The sequence below is a fragment of the Podarcis filfolensis genome (genome assembly GCF_964270895.1).
Source record: "Podarcis filfolensis genome assembly, chromosome: 2".
Lineage (NCBI taxonomy): Eukaryota > Metazoa > Chordata > Lepidosauria > Squamata > Lacertidae > Podarcis > Podarcis filfolensis.
The window spans coordinates 28,967,689-28,988,155 of record NC_139605.1 but is presented as its reverse complement, the minus strand read 5'-3'; the positions used below and the strand labels follow the sequence as shown (position 1 = coordinate 28,988,155).

At 41.3% G+C, this 20,467-nt stretch overlaps 1 protein-coding gene across 44 annotated transcripts in view; it reads left to right on the top strand.

The window, feature by feature from the left end:
* FOXP1 (forkhead box P1) overlaps nucleotides 1-20,467 on the top strand; it is a 534,652-nt gene that overhangs the window by 363,116 nt on the left and 151,069 nt on the right. For all 44 annotated transcript variants that reach the window (XR_014544949.1, XR_014544950.1, XR_014544951.1 and 41 more), the window contains one exon: nucleotides 1,584-1,718. Coding sequence is in view for 29 of the 44 variants with exons in the window: in XM_083601038.1 (XP_083457164.1) it covers nucleotides 1,584-1,718 (135 nt within the window). In the remaining 15 variants the exon portion in view is untranslated. The remainder of the gene's footprint in view (nucleotides 1-1,583; nucleotides 1,719-20,467) is intronic.

Below are 20,467 nucleotides of genomic sequence, written 5' to 3'. Positions count from 1 at the left end.
ATCCATTTTTGGTTTGAACTAGGAAGGACCCTACTTGTCATCTTAGCATCTAATGTTTCTACAGCAGTCTGGGGCAGGGCCTTACTTCTGAAAAGGCAGGACCAGTTTTCAGCACTCTGCTTAAATATGTAATGCATATATAATACAAAATAAGACCAATCACTCTATAAATATCATGGGCATAAGCCACGGAGAAAAGCTGAGAATTTATTATCCACCTTCCTTGTAAAGCATTGAAGAGGGTTTGATCTTTCAGGGCATGGAAGATCCTGTGCTCAGATAACCGTACGATTTCCTTGTTCAGAATGTTTATCTTACCTCATAATGAAGAGAGGGAAGATGGGAGAATGTGAGTCAGTCTGCTCTTGATGCCTCCCTCAGTAGAATCCCATGAGGAAAAGTAATGTACAAAGAAGGAAATAACACAACCCCTCTTCTGTTTTCACTAGGGAACAGTAGAAAACAAACCAACCCTGTTTCACAATCTATCTGTTTCTCTAGGGCAGCCTTTCTCAACCTGTGGGTCCCCAGATGTTGTTGAACTACAACTCCCATCACCCCGAGCTAGCAAGGCCAGAGCTCAGGGATGATGGGAGTTGTAGTCCAACAACATCTGGGGGCCCACAGGTTGAGAACCACTGCTCTAGGGTGTGACTGGCTAATATGTGGCCCTCTAGATGTTGTTGGACTCCCCATAATCCCTTTCCATAGTGGTTGGGGCTAATCGAGGTTGGAGTCATAACAACAACAACAGGGCTGGTTTACCAACAGTGGTAAGCCAACCCTGCACTAGAGGAATGTGTACTTATGTGCTTTGAGAAAGCTTTGAGAGGAGGCTGAGACCACTACCAACATTTTCTGAGCCCAGCCTTGGCTGGGGAGGGCAGGGTATAAATAAAAATTATTATTATTATTATTATTATTATTATTATTATTATTATTATTATTTTATTTTCATATTTCTACACCTGCTACAGAAACCGTGATTTCTTACATCAGATTGCAATATACCAGGCATGTCCAAAGTCCGTTTCGGGGGCCTAATCTGTCCCGCCAGTCAGTTTAATCTGGCCCCTGTGGCAGTTTATTTCTTGGGGTAAAATCCTAAAAATACCTCAACAACTTCAATCCTAAGAAAAGGTTAACAACTTTGGTTGACCCTTTGGTCGGCCCTCACGGCCCTTCACTTCATCAAATCTGGCCCTTTTTGGAAAAAAGTTTGGACATCTACATACAGTCTGATAAACTGACACTCTTTAATGTGAAAGTTGCAGTCCACCTCCCCCCCCCCCAGGATAGGGTCAGAGTGTTGAATTATAGATACATTATTGAAAACAGTTTATTAGCACAAGCCATCAACTAGAGTCAGTTCATTTTTGTGCTAAATGAGGCACTATCAGTACCATATGAACATTTGGGCTTTGGTTTTCTAGGGTTTGTTAGTGTGAATATTATTGTGTCATTGCTGTACTCCAATGACAATCAAATTCTGGTGGTTTCTTTGGTGAGTATGCCATTTATACATAAGATAAACCAATAATTTATGATTGGTGAAACTTATTTCTATCATTATTTTCCTTCAGGCTCTTCAGGTAGCAAGGCAGCTTTTGTTACAGCAGCAGCAGCAGCAACAACAACAGCAGCAGCAGCAGCAGCAACAACAACAAATTAGTGGGCTGAAGTCTCCCAAGAGGAATGAGAAACAACCATCCCTTCAGGTAAGACATTATAACAACAACAATGTACTTATTCCTTGATGTGTTTTAATAGGATCAATTGGCATGGAAACTTGTAGTAGCAGATTTTTTTAAAAATACTCTGTTGATGTCACCATTGTCTCAGTCATGCTTAGTGGTGTGGTAGTCATGGTGTAAATGTATCAATAGTAAGTGCTCTTGAGACTTGATTTTACCAGTTAAACTGTTAAACAAAGGTCTTGAAAGGATATGCGGGGAAGGGCTGTAGATCAGTGACAGAAAGTCCCAAGTTCAGTTCTCAACTTCCTATGTTGGAGGTCCCCATTGAAGAAGAGCGATTTCTGGAATGATAAGTATCCACCAATCTACCTTGGATCTCTGATACTCTAAAAAAATGAAGAGTCACTGTGCTCTTATGTAAAAGATTTCTAGAAGAATTAATAATCCTTTGAAATAAGGTCTATGTGCTAACTCTACTTCAAAGTTAGTGAAGCAAATCTTGTTTTGTTGATAAGTTTTGGTGAATAGACCTTTGTGTTTGGAAGTTTCTCAGAACCGTTTGTTTACCATATTAAGAAGCATGTATGTGCTATTAGAACCTCAATATATGCTGAGTAATATTTGCAAGGAAATCTGTCCATTCTTTTACTCTGTGTTGCTGCATATCAAGTAGTTTTTCATCATGTTGTATCAAGAAAATAGACGTGTGTCAACTACTGATTTGGCATACAGTTTGGAGGAATGGTAATTAAATCGTAAAAGTATTAGGGATTTGCTAAGGTTAGCTTAGTTTATTCACATACCACTGATGGTTTATTGTTTATATTGACATTTGCCACTTGTCTTTCTAAGGGAAGCACATCCAGTTCAGATACAAATTCCGGTAGTTTCGTTTAATTATATCCAGGACTTTATCCATTTCAAGAAGTATCTGTAGATAATCTCGGTGATATTTTTTTCTAAAGGAAAAAATGGAATCCTTGGCTTCATTCCTAAAATATATGAATGGGAGGAAGGCCACAGAAGGAAGTTTACCTTCCCCTTCACTCCCCGGTAGCTATCTGTGCCCCTGAGGAGTCAGGGAGACATCCTGAACATCGTAGCATATGAAGCACAGGGAATCTGCTGCAGAGAATCTTCCAAAATCAGGTCCAGACTTGCCTGTGTGAGGCGATCCAGCCTCCTCATCCATCCCATTGCACATTACTTAGGATCCCATCCCACACTGATCACCTGGATAGGCTTGTGGGGAGTAGGACAGGCAGCTGCAGGAGAGATGGGGGAACAGTAAACATTCTTTCTGCCTGATTATTTTAAGATCCAAACCAAGGTTCAGAATTCCCCCCCCCACAGTAAGGTATCTTGTATAATTACTTGAAATCATGTTTTCCTCCAAAGTTATTTTTAAGGAACAATGCTTAAAACATATAAAGTGTATGTTGTTAACCTGGTTTTATGCATGGATGCACTAAGCTTGGCATATTAAGCTGATGGCTCACGATTACAGGACAGCTGGGCTGTAGAGGCATGGTCAGAACTCCGAGGTCACACGGTTACGTTCAACTCCATGGCTGAACCCCAACTCTCTGTTTATCATTAATTGATATTCTTTCAGGAGGAGTGGGTGTTCTGTCTCTGAGCAAATGCATATTTTAAAGCATTGTTGTGAAAGAACAGAACGCTGAATCCATGCTGTTTTGTTAGAACTTCAAAAATATTTTGAAGTTATTTTGGTCAATCTATTGCTGATCCATTTGCCTTTTAATAGACTCTTCTACTGGGGACATTTTTAATGAGATATTGTGCTAGCGAGGCCCAGTGTCAGGTACTAGAAGAAGTGCTTTGTTGTGCAGATGTCTTAAGAATTGCTCCAGAGGATGAAATATGACTGTGTTGACCTTTCAGCTGTGAGCTTATTTGTCAGGATTCAAATAAGTTGAAAGGATCAAACCAAACAGTTTCCGTAGTCAGACTGGGAATTGTGTTTCAGAGGTCAACAGTGAGGGCCACGTTGCAGATTCCATAACATAGCCAATTGTTGGTACATATTAAAGTACTGGAGCTGCTTCTGCAGTCAGAGACACAATTAAAATTCTAATTTATTAATGTATACAGAGAGCTGGTCCAACCTGTCACTCACTGATTCAAATGACTGCCCATTCTTTTTCCACCCTTGCTCTTTGAGCTTTTGCATCCTTAAACCTACTCTTGAATATAACAGACACTGTGATCCCAATGGCACAATAAAGATATGTATTTTGAAAGTGTCTGAGCATGGAAGAGAAATTGTTAAGGAAACATTTACAAATATACATGGACCCTTTCTCATGCTACTTGACAATATGAAATATTGAATATCCTTGTGTTTTGTATCATCTCTATCAACAGTCAACTGTCTAAATTTGTCATGATTTCATTTATTCTTGGGCTAAATTCTTCTGGCACTTAACAAATAAACTAAGCTCTTTGTCCTTTTTTCGACAGTGTTAACTAGATTTTTAAAACAGCGATTAATAATTTTTCAGGCAATATTTTTCAAAAATTAATTTGGACATATTATTTGCTATTTTAGGTACCTATTGCTGGGTGCTTTAAGATTTGCTTTAAGATTTATATTAGGGACTTAACCAAAATTTACATATGAAAGTCTGTGTTCCCTAGCTTTGGTGCATTAAAAAAAAACATGAAAATAAGAAATACATGGACAAAAAAACACAAAAGATTTATCTCATAGAATTGTAGAGTTGGAGGGAAACCCCCCCCCCCCGGGGCGGGGTCATCTAGTCCAAACTCTGCAGTGCACTTTTGCTTCTGTTTGCTTGAAACATGTGAGTGGGGTAGAATGTTAATTTGGAATGTTTTGCTGTGCAATTTGGTTAGGCTGGCTTCCCCCTAAACTTGTGAACTGATAATCAAGGAAATGGGCCAGTTTGATAGACTCGCTGACTGTTGTATATACACATGCAAGGATAGTGTTAAGTGAAGATTCAGTCTCACACTGTTTAATTTGTGGTTGAGAGGTGAGCTGAACAGGTAAAAACTAAGGGAGAAAATCTGTTAATTTCTTCCATTCCTAGCGACTCACCACTGAAGGATTCAGCGCTTTGCATACAATAGTGCTGGTCTATCTGTGGCCATTGATTTTGACACAAGGATACAATCCAGTTGACTGTCATCCTGTAGAATTTCTTTTGTTACCTGTTGACCTTGACAGCTATTATTGGAGACATGTTCTAGCACATTTCATATGTTTTGTATATAAGCATTTTGTCTGAGATGTGGGATTCTGCTAGGTTTTTTAAAAAAATAAACCTCCCAATACAAATCCTCTGACTCACATTTTTAAGCATAGATAGTATACAACTCTGTCTTTTATTTGGCAAAGGTCTCTGCTTTTGCAGCCTAATAATACAAACAAAAGAAATTCAGAAAGTTTCAATGATCTGATTTTAATAGCCAGAAATTAGAAGACCATAAAAATATCAAAACCACAAAAACAAAATGGGTAGAGAATCGAGATTAAAGCTCTCTGTGAAAATATTTGCCACTGGTGTACTTCTATTTCATAATGTAAAATAAAATAACTATTTTGCTGGTCTGAGTTAGCCCTGGAGATTTATATCTTCGCCTGGGCAGGATGTGTATGCCTAGGAATAGATCTTTCCTTGATTACAATATGTACTTTTAACCATTGACTTTTGAGACTACCTCCCCCCCCCCCCCGATCTTTGGGTGTTTTAGTTGTTGGCATGAATTTATAAATTGGAAGAAAATCAAGAGACACACTTTTGCTTTAAGAAAATAAAACAGTATGTGTATTTTGGCAGCAGTAAAATTTGCCTTAAAATGTTATATTGTGTGCTCAAAAGAAAGTTGGACATTGGGGCCAAAAATACTTTTCAAAAGGTCTAAAGCAGCATCTCGGGGTATCTTGCTTTGTACAATTTGGTAATATTAACATGCCATTTGTTATTCAGTGTTAAATGAATTGAGAGAGTAGTAACAGAAAAACAGTGACATAAACATAAAACGTGCAGTGCAGTCCAAGCACAAGATCCTCTGAGATGACTGAGTTTAGAAAAGGCGGGTCTTGGGTTGTCTGTCCAACTTGGCTCAGCTGACAGAACTTAAACAGGTGTAAGTCCAAAAGAAGGGTGTGTGGTGGGATAGGGGTAGGACACCAATTCCAAACCTCTTTCAGATCACTTATGAGTTCTGCTGGCATTCCAGCAGAACATATGCTGGCAAAAAGGGTGATGTTAGCCAAACTCTATTTTCAAGTCTTGTTTTTCCTCAACCAGTCTTGCACAGGCTCAATGGAGTTTGGAACAGAGGTAACTTACATCAGCTTAACTTAAATCGATGTAAGTTCCTGCACTTAGGATTTCAGGATTATTATTATTATTATTTAATCAATTGGCTACATCCTTTTGAGCCATATGAACTCCAGACTTGTGCTTCTGTCGCTATAGTGGAATCACGTGACCAACAAGTTGGGCATTGCAATCCATTGGTGTGTCCACACAGTCCAGACTTGCTCTGAATCAGGGTCAGCAGCACACAGATTACTTACTGATTTGGACTTCAAAAAAACAAACACATATTTTTCCCCTCTCTTTCTGTTGAAAAGTAAAACCCAAAGCTGCTTATAAACAATAAACATCAAAGCAAATACAATAACAACATACTTTTTTAAAAAACAGCAGAGAAACTTACACAAACATCCCCAAACAGTAGAGAGAGATCATCACAAACAAAACACTACTGCAGAAGTTAATCAAAATAGACGTGTCTTAATGTATCATCAGAAGGCCAGGCAGATATCCTAGGGAACGGAATTCCGGAGCATGAGAAAAATGGCTGTAAAATTCCTGCCCACATAGGGTCAAACTACCATGTTAATACTTAATGTACAGATTCTTTCTTCAGTCCTTATTGTTCTAGGGTGGTCATTTCCTAACTTTGTGCTGTTAGTAAATAATTAACTAATTAAAGGCTTCTGTGATCTCCAAGAGATCCACACACAAGAGAGGTTGCTACTGTGTCTCTGTGTGAGTCATGTTCCGAGCATATCTCTTAACAAACAAATGCTGGGCGGGGGGGGGGCATTTTGCCACCTAATCGCATTGGACCAGATCACATCAGAAGCAACAGTTCATCAGCACTATTCAGCCTTAGAGGAGGCTGCCTGTTGATTTCCTGCATGAGTCACTGTTCTGGGCTTGCTTCCAATCCCAAAACGTTTGCCCAGATCAGTGACTCACAGAGATACATGACTCACAGAGATGTACTCACATCTGAGCGTGGGTATTACTTTGTCTTACATACTATATGGCTGTCAGGCCCTGGGGTCCGGCATAAAACTGGTCTAGCATCATTATATTTTTGGCAAGCTACAAAAAACCCTGCTTTTCTCCAAACTATGAGAGGTCTAGATCCCTTCAGATGACCTAGTTCCAACATAAATCTGATCAAGTTATTGTTGCAATAAATTGCTGTGCAGTTAAAAAAAAAAAATTGGTTGCCTGCCGACTTCCTGTGACATTCCCACTCCTCTTTTAACAGGTGTTTTTCATGCAGGTAAAATGTTTATTTTATCATCATTCCAAAGTGACTTGTTTCCTGGCAGATTGTGTTTATAGAGGTTGCAAGGCTACACAATGTGCCGGAACATATCTGTGGATTCGTTATAAACATTATGGAGGAAGAAAACAAATGAAACATACTTGACTGGTCAGAAATGTGTAAATTGCTGACAAAATGACACATGTAATTAAGAGTGCTCCTGCCATTTTACCTTGTGGTTTACACCTACGGTGTTGAAAAAGAGAGTGACTCCCACCTCGCTAATTACCATTATCACTGAAATGGTAGGGTTTGAGTCATTAGTTCCATGTGCATTTAATTAGAGGAAGGCTGAAATTGGATTTAACTTATTACTTTTTCATGGATCACTTTCTTGTCATCACTTCAAATTGGATTGCAGCCCCAGGTAACTAATTATGAGAGCCACAGGATCAAGAGTGAAAAAAGGTAATTAGGAATAACACAGTCGGACCCTTGCTGATAGTCCACTTGTGCTTTGGAGAGAGAAAAAGAGAGAGCTGTATTTTGTAGTATTATAGATTATGGAGTTAAAGGTATGCAGTATTACTAGGAATCATGGGAGCTTGACACCACCTATAGTGGTTTATATGATGTACAGCTGGGTTGAAGATGTTGTATCAACATGGTTCCACAATCAGCTCCTTAATACTGAGATTAAACTTGTAAAAGCAACAGATTGGTTGTAGGCATGAGGCATTTCAACAATTGTGTAGTCTGGGGTCTTTACATGTATGATTACATCAGAGCTGTCAAGACTCAAGATTGTAGCTTGCCATGGTGAAGACAGTTTAATACATCGAGTTACATTTGATAATGTATTACTGAAGTTACTGATGCTGCGGAAGCACCAGTCATACCTGATGTGGAGATGGTGTTCAATGTGCAGAGATCAGGGCACTGCTGATTCAACGTATGAATGCTGGCAAACAAATTTGCTACATTCTGCAGAATTTATTTGCATTGACTGATTATAATTTTGGGACTATGGGTGATCCTTACCATTGGCATGATCCTGTATGAGGAGTTAGAGATCTTTAAGAAAAACACCTGCTTTTGAGATACTTCTCAAGATTCCTGTATTTGAACTTGCTCAGAACTCATTAGCTTCACATGTATTCTTCTTGTGCAGGTAGGTGGAGTTGTATATGCTGTGAATTAAAAAATATCGACTGTGAAAAATTAATTTTAAAAATCTCAAATAGTTTGCTTGCTTTGTGCAATTCCATGATCAAGAATTCCAACATTACGAATTTTTTGATAATGGCCTTTAGTGGCAAAGAGTGAGATGAGAAATTGTGGAATAAGGGAATAAGAGAGTTCAGAGCTGAGTAATTGGTTGGCATGTACCTGTCTTCAGAGCCAATGGAGGGGTCCGTCTTTGGCAGTAAAGTCAGACTTTTAGAAGATTACAGTGCCTGCTGTGGATGTAGAGACCAATATGTTTTTTGGGTTTTTTGCAACTGGGGCAATTGAAGGTGTCCAGTTGTGTTGCTGCAGATGCACCGTGGTGATTCTTCTCTCTGTGCTCCTCCCAGCCATCATTCCTCCTCTGATTACTACTATGGATACACAACCTGACTCTCTGTCTCCATTCACTGCAGTCATCTCCAAGGGGTTCCCACGCGACAGGGTTGATGTTGCCAGCCTTCATGTCATGTGTGCAGAGTTGGTCTGCCAACAGCCCGGGTGCCTGAAGTCGTAGTGGGGGATCCAGGTTTGATTTTAGTTCCATTTTGAGCGTACACTCAAGTTTCCTACAAATTGACCATGGAAATGGCCCTGAGAATCACATTTAGATTAATGTTCTTTATGTGGGGCTAGCTTTGAAGATAGTTTGGAAACTGCTACTAGTGCAGAATGCGTCCATGTGAATTCTGGCTGGCGCATTTGTATCGAATCGGATAGCACCTGTTCTGAAGGATCAGCCCTGGTTGCCTCTCTGTTACTGGGCTTCAAGGTGTTGACGTTAATGCATAAATCCCTTTAAAACTTGGGACCAAGAAACTTGATTGATGGAGTGCCGCTCTCTATATCAGCCAGCCTGGGCTCTGAGATCAAGCATGCAAATACTTTAACTCTTAACTGTCTTGCCAGCAGGTACAGGGACTTCTCAGTAGCAGCACCCAAACATGGAATTCTCTCCCCTAGGAGGTTCAGATGGCCCCTTCATTCCAGCATCAAGTAAAGACATAGCTTTTTACCCAGGTCTTTGGAGGTAGTTAATTGTATTTCCATGTTGGTGCAGTAGTAGTTTTTTTAGTTGATTGTTTAGGATTGTATACTGATTTTTTTTATTAATATACGCTAAACAGCTCTGGGATCTTGATTAATGCAAAAATACAACCACCATGCCCCTTTTTATAGAGCTCATTAGAGCTTTACAACCATTTGATTTCAGCTAAATCATGTCAAGACAAAGTAGTCAAATATATGATGATGCCATGCATTGAATTGAATCTTCAAGTCAGTGCGCTTTCAAGAAACCATTGTTAACATTAACTGTTTGTTGGTTCAAAAACCAGGACTCACTGCAAAAACAAGCAAAAACAAAAGGGAAAACTTCCAAACTTATTGTGGTTGGATGGAGGGAGAGGGGAAGTAGGTGAGCTGAAAGCCAGAGGTTTGCTGCTGCTGCTTCTTGTCATGCTAAACTATAGTTTGGTATGCTGTCCAAACGTAGCCAATAAGTAAAATCTTTGAGAGACCAAAAGATCATCTGTAGCAATGGTAAACTTCAACTACAGATAGATAGATAGATAGATAGATAGATAGATAGATAGATAGATAGATAGATAGATAGATATTCTTACTTGATTTATTCATCTAAACATAAAACTACCTCTCACTTTTTTAAAGAAAAGAATGAGAGGCTGCTAAAAATACATCTTAAGTTGATTTAGAATTTTATTCATGGTGTTCATCTGTGGTTGAAAAGGGAAGCAATCTGAGGTCAAGTGATATAGTGTTTCCATTTTCCACATGAATCTCGCTGTGTATGATAAAAACACACTCAGTTATTTGGTAAGTCTAGAGGAATTTCTGACATAGTGCAGAGGTCACTTTTCTGTCAATTTGAGTAGGCAGCATTTTTCTACTACTGGTTCCCACCTCCCATTTCCAGTATCTGCTACAAACCATGGCACTGTTTTGACACATGCATCCTAGAGTGCTGCAATCTGCATCGTATTACTGCACAGCACTGGAGCTTGTCCAGTGGGCAGAAAATTTCCTGAAGCCAAGAATAACAGCAGTTGGTGCAGGTGTCTTAAGAACAGAAGCAACAATAAGGGGCAGTCCAGTCCACTTGGCAAGATGCCCAGGCAGGAATGCCAGCTGAGACTGTAAAGGGGCAAGATTGAAGAACCATGGGACCCATGGGGATATATTTGCAAAGTTCAATCCTTGAAGAAAATTGCCTTCTGTGATCATAAGACATCTTTGCTTTTCCTGCCGATACTGTTTGCCAAAAGGTTTAGAAGCATTTATCAAATAACAGCGGATGAACTAAAATAGGATAAAATCTCTCTCTCCTTTTTTTTTTTTTTTTTTGTTTTTACAAATTCATACTGATCCTGTGAAGTTTATTGCCACTTTTTAAGCAGGACAGTAGATTGATAAGAAGACAGAATTTGCAACTGTGTGTGTAGTGTGTAGACTGCTTTACTAACAGCTGGTCCCCAATAGTGGTTGACAAAATTTACAAAAATATTCCAGGACACTGGCTAGCATATATCCACAACGTTTGTGCATGGAGCATTTGCACACTGGCCTTCCACCAATGTACAGCCACACTATACAGTATACACTGGCGTCTCTGAAAGACTGGAGACAAGATGCAATATTTGTAGAATATGCTAGAACACTGATGCTCCCAGGTTCTGCATTTGCACAGGGCCAGTACTGGTTGGGTTACCAGTATGTCACACTGTAATGTATCCTTTCCTTTCTTTTCTTGATGATGCAGAGCAATCATATTCAGCTGGCAAGTGGGGACAGGCAGAACTACAGCTTATTCCAGCTATTCTGTTATTGCGGCCATCTATGTAATGAGAACTGCCTAGAAGCTGCTCTGGTGCTTTTTTCCCTGTCCCCACTTCCCAAGAATAGACCTAAAGCCAGACTGGAGTTTTTAATCCTGTCAGGCTATGAGATCAGAGATGGGAGTCCCCCATCAGGCCTACTGGGGAACATTTGTGAAAAGTGGGATTCCAGGCAATCCTTCAGCCCTTCTTCCAGCTGTAGAGATAGGCATATGGATAGTGTGGTTTTTATGTACATAACCAGTGTAGTTACGGTAGTTGTGTGGTGAAGTCATACCTAGTAACTGATTTTGTGTTGCTTAGATTTTGTTACTTAGCCGTGATATCATGGATAAAATATTATAAACATAACGTGGCTATAGCATGCTTGTGTTAAAAAAGATCAGGAACTTTTATTAAGTTTGTTTTCCTTGTCATATTGTAAAAATTTATTATGTGTACTGTGTATATTAGAAACAGATTTGGGCAATTCTGTCTAAATGAAGTCATCCTGGTTATTTCCAGACTGTCTGTTTTTGGTTGTGAATAATTTTCATACATCAGATGGCTGTCATTTTTAGAAGTTCTCCATATTTTTAAATAGGACATTTCCCATTTTAAACTTTTGTGGAATGTATCAGCCTTATAGTCTTAAGATATATTTTGTTTTTGTGACTCTTCTAACCATCTCCATATCAGAGGATAGTGGATTAAAGTATAATGAAGTAAATATAAGCTTAAGAACTAAAGAAGCATGGCCATCTCTGTCTTTTCATTTCAGACATAAGCAACCACAAGCATTTGATTTAAGGCTACAATCCTCGTCACAGTTACTGTGGAGTCAGAGCCACTGAACTCAGCATGTAAACATGCTTAAGGTTGTGTTGTGTGCGTTATCAGTATGGTATCACTTGAAACTTTTAGTTGCATAGGATGAAGAATATTTATCTCTTGCTTTTTGACAAGATAAAATACATGTATAGTTTAACTAAAATGCAGTATGTGCATTACCGTGCATTTATTTGTGACAAACAGAGCAACCCAAAAACCCTTAGCATCTGGCTGGGGTTGGATCAGGTGGAAGTGCTCCTGCTCCCGGTTCTCCTGGCTGAGCCTGCCTCTTGCCAGTATCTACACTAGAGGAAGCCAGCAGGGTGCTCTGAAATGAGGCCAGTGGGATACCCTCTGGATCCCAAGCTGGGTTCAATACTGTCCTATGATGGATGGCATTGAGCCCAGATGTCCTGTCTCCCCCACCATAATAGGGAACCTCTGCTCCAGGCAATCTAAGTGCCTTTGCTTGTAGATCCAATTTTGCTCTTCTCCTTTTCTCAAATAGTACAAGTGCTCACTTTTCAATAATAATCACCTGCAATGACCCTAGGGTCCAGCAGTGACTGAGATAGTCCTGGCTCTGAATTTGATGTGACCAGGGGGCCAAGGAGCCTGGGCATGGCAGGCTGGAGCCCATTAAACCAGTTGTGACAGCCCCGGGGCCTATAAGCAGGAGGCCATGGAGCACAAGTTCCTCATCTTCAGGCCCGAGGGTTGGCCCTTGAAGGGACTAATTCTTCATAAGAGGGAGGAGTCCTGAGAGAGGGACTGGAGGAAGAGGCCCAAAAGGCCTGAGTTCACTTCCAACCCATGTCGAAGAAGTTGCTCTCCATGGTGCTGCAACCAGCAACCTTCTTCACTGTTTCGGCTCTTCCGCGTGGCTAGAGCAGGGTGACTAGAACAGGGCAGTGCCAACATTCAGTGGAAGTTATGATGTGATCAACAATATTGTGCCTTAATTTGCTCCTGTAAAATATCAGCATATGTTATTTAATCCTGCTACTATAACGCACTTCTGTATACCCAATGTTATTTTGTTTTTGAAGGATAAAAACACTCTTGTGGAGTTGGTCTTCATCAGGAGCAACCACTTCCAGAAAAATGTGACTTGGGCATGGAGTGTGTCTAAGTGATTGCACCAACCCGCTTGTTTCTTAATAAAAAGTTTTCCTACTTTAATGTAAACAGTACTTTTCAAATTTTGTTAAGAATATATTTTAGTTTTTAATAAATGTTCCAAGACTGTATTTCTATAAAGTACAGAGACTGCTGAATGCAAGTTGGTTTCTTCAAAATGTATTATTATTCATTCCATTTCTATACCGCTTTATATTATTAAGAAAAAAAACTCCTCAAAGTGGCTTGCAGCACACTATAGCATCAAATAAAACAATCCAGAATAAACTTAAGTACAGTGGAACCTCAGGTTACATTACCCTCGGGTAACGTGAACTCCGGGTTGCAAAAGCTGCAAACCCGGAAGTGTTTTGCCGCTCGCGCATGCGCAGAAGCTGTCTACCGCCGCAGGCACAAAAGCAGTCTTTCCAGTTGCGAAAACTTCGGGATACAGCCACACCTCTGGGACGGATCCCATTCGCAACCGGAAGTACCACTGTATTATCTTAAAGATATCAAAATGAAGCATTACAAAGGTGGTCAACTACAGAATGCACATTTAACATGGTAAAGTGTGTGTGTGTGTGTGTGTGTGTGTAACATTTCAAAATAAAGCATTACTAAAGGAAGTCAAATACAAAATGCACATTTAAAACAGCATAAGTAGAGAATAAAATATTATCATTAGCTTAAAAGTTATCTGCTGCTGTTGCTGCCGATCTTGCCAGTGGTGGTTCATGGTAGGTGGCAGCTGTGGAAGCTCAGGCTCGATGACCTGAGTCTGCACTGAGAGGCAGCCAAGATGGTCTCTAGCCTCCTCAGGAGCCTCAGCTTCTGTAACTGGAGTTAGTCTGGGCCCTGCTTTCTCAGGCCAGGTGGGGAAAGGCCTGCAAGGCAGGGGGCCGGACTCACAGGACTCACTGCCACTTCCCACCTCCTCTCATATTCTAGTGTGCATATGTCTGTCCAGCTACCTACCTACCTACTTTACACTCATAGGTGTGCATTTGTACGTATACATTTCAAAAAATTTTTTGAGGCATTTGTCCCTAATATCAGAGGACAAACTCTCATTGATATATGGAGCATTTGCGCTCTTTTGAAGTAAAGCACAAGCTTAATCCCCCCCCCCCAAATAACATATACATAATTGAAATCTACATTGTGGCCCTTGTGTGAACCATGGAGAGTGAACACAGTAAAGATTCATGGGGCTCATAAGAAATCTGCAGTGATGATCAGAGAGTAGAATTTTTTTGCCCTGAACCATGAACTTTGCCATAAATGCTTGAGTTACGGCCATTTGTAAGAAAAGAATTTTACCAGAGAAATTGTTTGAGCTGCAGACAGCAGCTGTTTGCCTCATGTGTTTAAACCTCCAGAGCTAATATTGAAGTCACAGGGCAGCAAGTGCTTTGCAGCAGAGTGAGTGAAATTAACACCAAGAGAAACAATTAAAAATGTCATTTGGGAAAGTGGCCTTAGAACCTGACAGTTTTATGGCTGTTGTCAGGTTGACTAAAAAAATAAAATAAATAAAATTCACCCACTGGGATAATGGGGGAAAACACACCAGTATGCTTTTACATTTGTTGGTGCTTGCTTCATCAGAGCCTGTTCATTTTGGGTGTAGCATTTATGGCACACAAATCCCAAACCACTAAAAGTTAGAAGATATAACGCTTCAACATAGTAAGAAAAAAAATATTTGTAGGGTACTACTGTTCCATCTCAGGGTTGTTGGCTTTTGGGGTGCAATGGAGTTCTGGCCAGTCTCCCCTACTTTTTAACATTTGTTTGAAACTGCTTGGAGAGGTCACCCAAGAGTTTGGGCTACGCAGGGCTCAGCAAACTTTTTCAGCAGGTCCACTGTCCCTCAGACCTTGTGGGGGGCCGGACTATATTTTTTTGGAGGGGGAATGAACGAATTCCTATGCCCCACAAATAACCCAGAGATGCATTTTAAATAAAAGCACACATTCTACTCATGTAAAAACACCAGGCAGCCCCCACAAATAACCCAGAGATGCATTTTAAATAAAAGGACACATTCTACTCATGTAAAAACACGCTGATTTCCGGACTGTACGCGGGCCTGATTTAGAAAGCGATTGGGCCGGATCCGGCCCCTGGGCCTTAGTTTGCCTACCCATGGGCTAAAGTGTCACTAGTATGCATCTGTTAATGCCAGGGAGGCAATGGAAACCTTGAACAGGTTTCATTCTAGAGGCAGTTCTGAGATGCATGAGAAAAAAACAACAACCCTTGAATATTAATCCATATAAAACAGAAGAACTGTTTTTGGGAGGACCACTTATTTGGATAAAGAATTGCAGACAGCTTTGGATGGGATTATACTTGCCTTGAAGAATCAGATATTCGGTTGCGGTGGGGAGGGTACTCCTGGATCCATTGTTATCTGTGATGGCTCAAGTGCCTGCAGTGGCTATCTGTGAGTGCCTTTACTACCTTAGGGTTGTTCACCAACCACAACCGTGTCTGGAGCAAGAGGACTTGGCCTCAGTTGTGCGCACATAGGTTATAATATATCCAGTCTAGGCTAAGGATCTTTGCAAAAGGCTGCCTTTAAAGGTAGTCTGGAAACCTCACCTTTTGCAAAATTCAGTGACCCAAATGATTGTGAGGGGTTATGTATCATAACTCCCTTGCAACAGCTGTGTCATTTGCCCATTCATTTCTCGCTTCAGGTTAAAGTGGTAGTTTTAACTTTTAAATCCCTAAATGGTTTGGGGCTGGGCTAATTGAAGGACCATCTACATCCTCACGACCCTGGATCAGAGACCCTGTTTTGGGGTTTCCAGGGCAGGGCCTTTCTATTGGCACTCCCACAATTGTGGAATTTCCTCCTCCTGTCCCGAGAATTCCACTTGACAACCTCTCTTGCGGCTTTTAAGCGGTCTTTATGGACCTTTTTATTATGTAAAGCTCTTTATTCACTTTATCGTTTGTCCCCTATCTATTTTTTACTGTGGGAGGTTATTATAATAATATTCAAGTACTTTTATTTCAACTTGTTTACTGTATGCCATCTTGCGAAGACTTGCCCTAAAAGGTGGGGTAAAAATATATTAAACAAATAATGAGTCAGAGTGCGAAGGCACAGGGTATTTGGGGCACACCTGCATAATTCTTATTTCATTCTAAAGGTGCAGTTGCTGTAGAATAAATAAGACATTTGTTGGGGGTACTATGGCAGTGTCTTCTGTTATTCATATATTTCCAAAATCCTTATCAGCTCTGTAAGTCATTCAGATCAGTTATAACCCTGAAAGGAAGTTATTCAGAGCTTGAATGCGCTTCTAGATCTCTAGTGAAGTAGGGGGTTGCCTCATGACTTCAGCACTGGAGCATAATATTGGGAATAGGTGAAATAGTATGTGATGAGTGGATTTGCTCCTTGTGATTCCATCATGCACCTGGCAAGGCTTGAAATTTATGCATGCTTGAACTTTAGTGGTGAGATACCTACCTGTAGATTGATCATTTGTTTGTCCTCCACCACCTTGCAAAGTACATTTTCCCAGACATTCGGATCTTCTTGTGGCTTGATTTTTGGCCAGTTCTCAGTGTTTGTATTTATGTTGGATAGGGAAGGATATTCTCCTTGTTACTGATTACTAGTAGAGGAATGCTTTTAGTACTATGTATGCTTTTTTTCCTTTTTTGAACTTTCACAGTCTTTTTGTATTCTAAAGGTGTTGGTAGCCTCCTTGACACTTTTTCCTGTAAAAAGCAATGTGTTTTATTTAAACAAACAAATAAATCTGGGTGCAAGATCCCCTCCCCCTGCATTAATCCCTACTAGAAAGAGATTTACTGGATGAGGTGAAGAAAATGGTTGGATGGTTGAGGTCAAAGTAAAGACTGTTGACCTCCTATCTTGAGAGACAATGGAGTGTGTCTCTGGTGGTGACGTCAAACCACTGTGTTAGCAGCACCGAAGTAACATCTCCAGGTCACAAGCCTGGGCAGTGTGTATGGAGGTCCTGGGCTGCCCAGGCAGCATGATCTCCTTCTCAGTCTTGCTGATGTAGTCCAAAGGATTTGTGTAGGGTTTACTCCTTAGGCTTTTCTTCTTCCGAAAATATCCCACAATGGAGTGGAGGTTTGGGATCAGAGTTTTCCTTCTCCTAGATCAGGGGTCCTCAAACTACTGTCCGAGAGCCAGATCTGGCCTGCCAGGGTCCTGACCCCAGCCCACCCGCAACGCCTGAGTCTCGGAAGCAGCTGGGCAGGAAGAGACCTGAGGTAAAAGCGCATGCGGGTAACAAAGCCCTGGTAATGCAGTTGCTACCGCCGGCGCCAGCTGCTTGATAACTGTGCGCTGCCCCTTTAAGCTGCCAGAGGGAGGGATGGCGGCGAATGAACCCCTTCCAAGCCTGCCCTTACCCTCCTCCCTTCCCCTCAGGCCGGCTCTGTGCTCCTCAGGGCAGCGCCTCGCCAGCTGGTTGCCTCTACGCTAAGGTTACCAGATTTTTTTCATTGAATCCGGGGACACTTTTCAACTTCAATGGATTTTGTATGGGGACTGGTTTGTAAATCCGGGGACTGTCCCCAGGGAACGGGGACGTCTGGTAACCTTACTCTATGCCAGCCCTTCCCCCTCCTCCCTTCCCCTCAGGCCAGCTCCGTGCCCCCCAGAGCAGCACCTCACCGGCTGGTTGCCTCCACGCCAGCCCTTCCCCATCTCCCTTCCCCTCAGGCCAGCTCCGTGCCCCCCAGAGCAGCACCTCACCGGCTGGTTGCCTCCACGCCAGCCCTTCCCCATCTCCCTTCCCCTCAGGCCAGCTCCGTGCCCCCCAGAGCAGCGCCTCGCTGGCCGGTTGCCTCCTTAACGCACACGTGGGTCCCAGTCGACTGCCTTGGCAACCTTAAAAGTTAGGGAAGCACCAAAAACACAGGCAAAGTATGCAATTAGAATTAGCAAGAAGAGAAATCTGAATCACAACAGTTTATTGTACAAGGGAATCTCCATGTAAATAGAAAATAAACTTCAATGCAGAGAAAGTCATATGCATGAGGAAAAAACAACATCAAAAATAACCCAGAAGAAATGAAGTATTAAGGTGATGAATAGGTAACTTATATTATTACAGATAGTGCCTGTTGCGGGTCTGTTCTGGCTATTATTTTGAAACAAGGTGTTTTTTTTAAATACACACACACACACGGAGAAAGCATGTTTCTGGCACCTCTCTGGTCCAGCCCCCAATAGTGTCTGATGGACAGTGAACTGGCCCCCTGTTTAAAAAGTTTGAGGACCCCTATCCTAGATGGCCTACCTTCCCAGGTTGACGAGCCCCATCTGCCTCACTTCCTACTACAGCACATGCTGAAATCACCTTCTTGATTAGGCAACAACTTATTTAGCCGCGTCCGAAGGTTGTGCGATCGTGCTTGCACACACGGCACCGAGTCCAGAAGAAGCCCCAAAATGTTTTAAAGTCATCACAAAAAGGGGTGGGGCAGAGTAGGCTCTGCTGACATGTGCAGGGGTCCAAAATGCACAAAATGAGGATTGCCTGTACTGGACCCATTGTTGGTCTTGTCCATTCAATCCATTGGATCCTGCCTTTGCATGCAGCGGAAGTCCCTAACACAGAGGTTTTGAGACCCATCAGCTAACCTTCACCTGGTTTAGCCGGCCTGTCAAAGCTGTTCCCAGGGTGTGGTTGCATCACATGCTGACAGCTTCTAAGGAGCCACAGGTGAGAGCTGAGTGCAGGCTGGCTTCAAATGTTGGGAGATGTTGAGAGCAGTGAGGATACTGGAAATTCAAATGCCCCAGGCCATCCTCTAATGCCCAAAACGAGTCCTTTAGCATCTGTCTCTACGGTGAGATGTACACACCCCTGAGGTGTAGCTTGTGCATCTCAAATTAATAGAGATGTGCTGGACATTAAGATGTGTGAATGAGGAACCAAGACCCGTTTAGGCTCACTGTTTTCTCAGGTGTACAAATGTCCAAAAGCAAGTGTAATGGTTAACTTCTATCTAAACCTTGCATGTGTCTTTAAGTAGCAACGCTTGCTGTTGTGGGCTTTAGGAAAAAAGAGGAGGTAGCAAATTCACACATAAAAGCAGCCAAAATAAATACCTGAAATTAGTCTCTGAATCCTGTTATTAAAAAGAACCTCTTTGTTGACAACATGCTATTCCTTTGATTATTTTTATTGTTAATTGATGAAGCAAAAGTTATTTCAAAGCAACTCTAGCACAAGGTGGCCTATCTAGCATTCCTTTAATGTATCACTGGCTGTGCTCAGTCTTAATGCTCAACATCTAATAAGGAGTCGCCAGCCTAATTTTTTTAATGCAATTTACCAATTGGGGTCCTACAAAAGGCAGATTATATTTTATGGCTTATGAACAGCAGGGCAGATATTTCAGAAAATCTGCAGATAGCAGTAATTTTGAGAAAAGTGCACAAATGAATTTGAAAACAAAATATTTCGCTGCCTACACAGCTGCATTCACAGTCCCAGGTCCGCAGTCCTGTATGTGTGATGCTTACACCTGATTATATAGAAAGTAATAATGCCTAAATGAAGAAAATGGAAATTAAATTCAAAAGCAGAATTAATTCTCTCTGTGAAAAACCTATATTACCAACAGGGGTGTTGGCATCAGGAATGGACAAGCCAGTTCAGGTGGGAAATAATAAGCAGCCTGAACATTCATTTCTACTCTGATCCAAACCTGAACCAACAATCATTTTATGCTTTCATAATAAGCCTCCCTGGCACCCGTCATTGAGGGATTCTCAAATACCTTGCACGCATTGACTTGGAAATATTTGCATTTAAGTAAGAGATGCATAGAAATCACTTTGCCTTCCTGTGAAGAAATTCATTGGCTGCTTGGTGCCACTATTTTTTAAGCTAGGAAGGTTCTAAATATGAATATGGATTGCAGAAAACATGCAGCCAGCTGATCCAAGCCACTGTCCATAAAAGTGTGACCCCAGCTTTTCCATTTAAAATAGAGGGGGGAAGAAGTGGCTCTATAAGTTTTTTGAAAGAGCTACGTTCTCTCTAGTCTCCTATTACCTGTTGTTGGCATCCATCTGTCCTCAGGAGACAACGGAAGAGTGTTCCTTTGGGGGTGAAGTCAAACAGTTGGAGAGTTACAATGACTGCTGGGACTGTAGAGACCGACATGGGAGAGATGTAT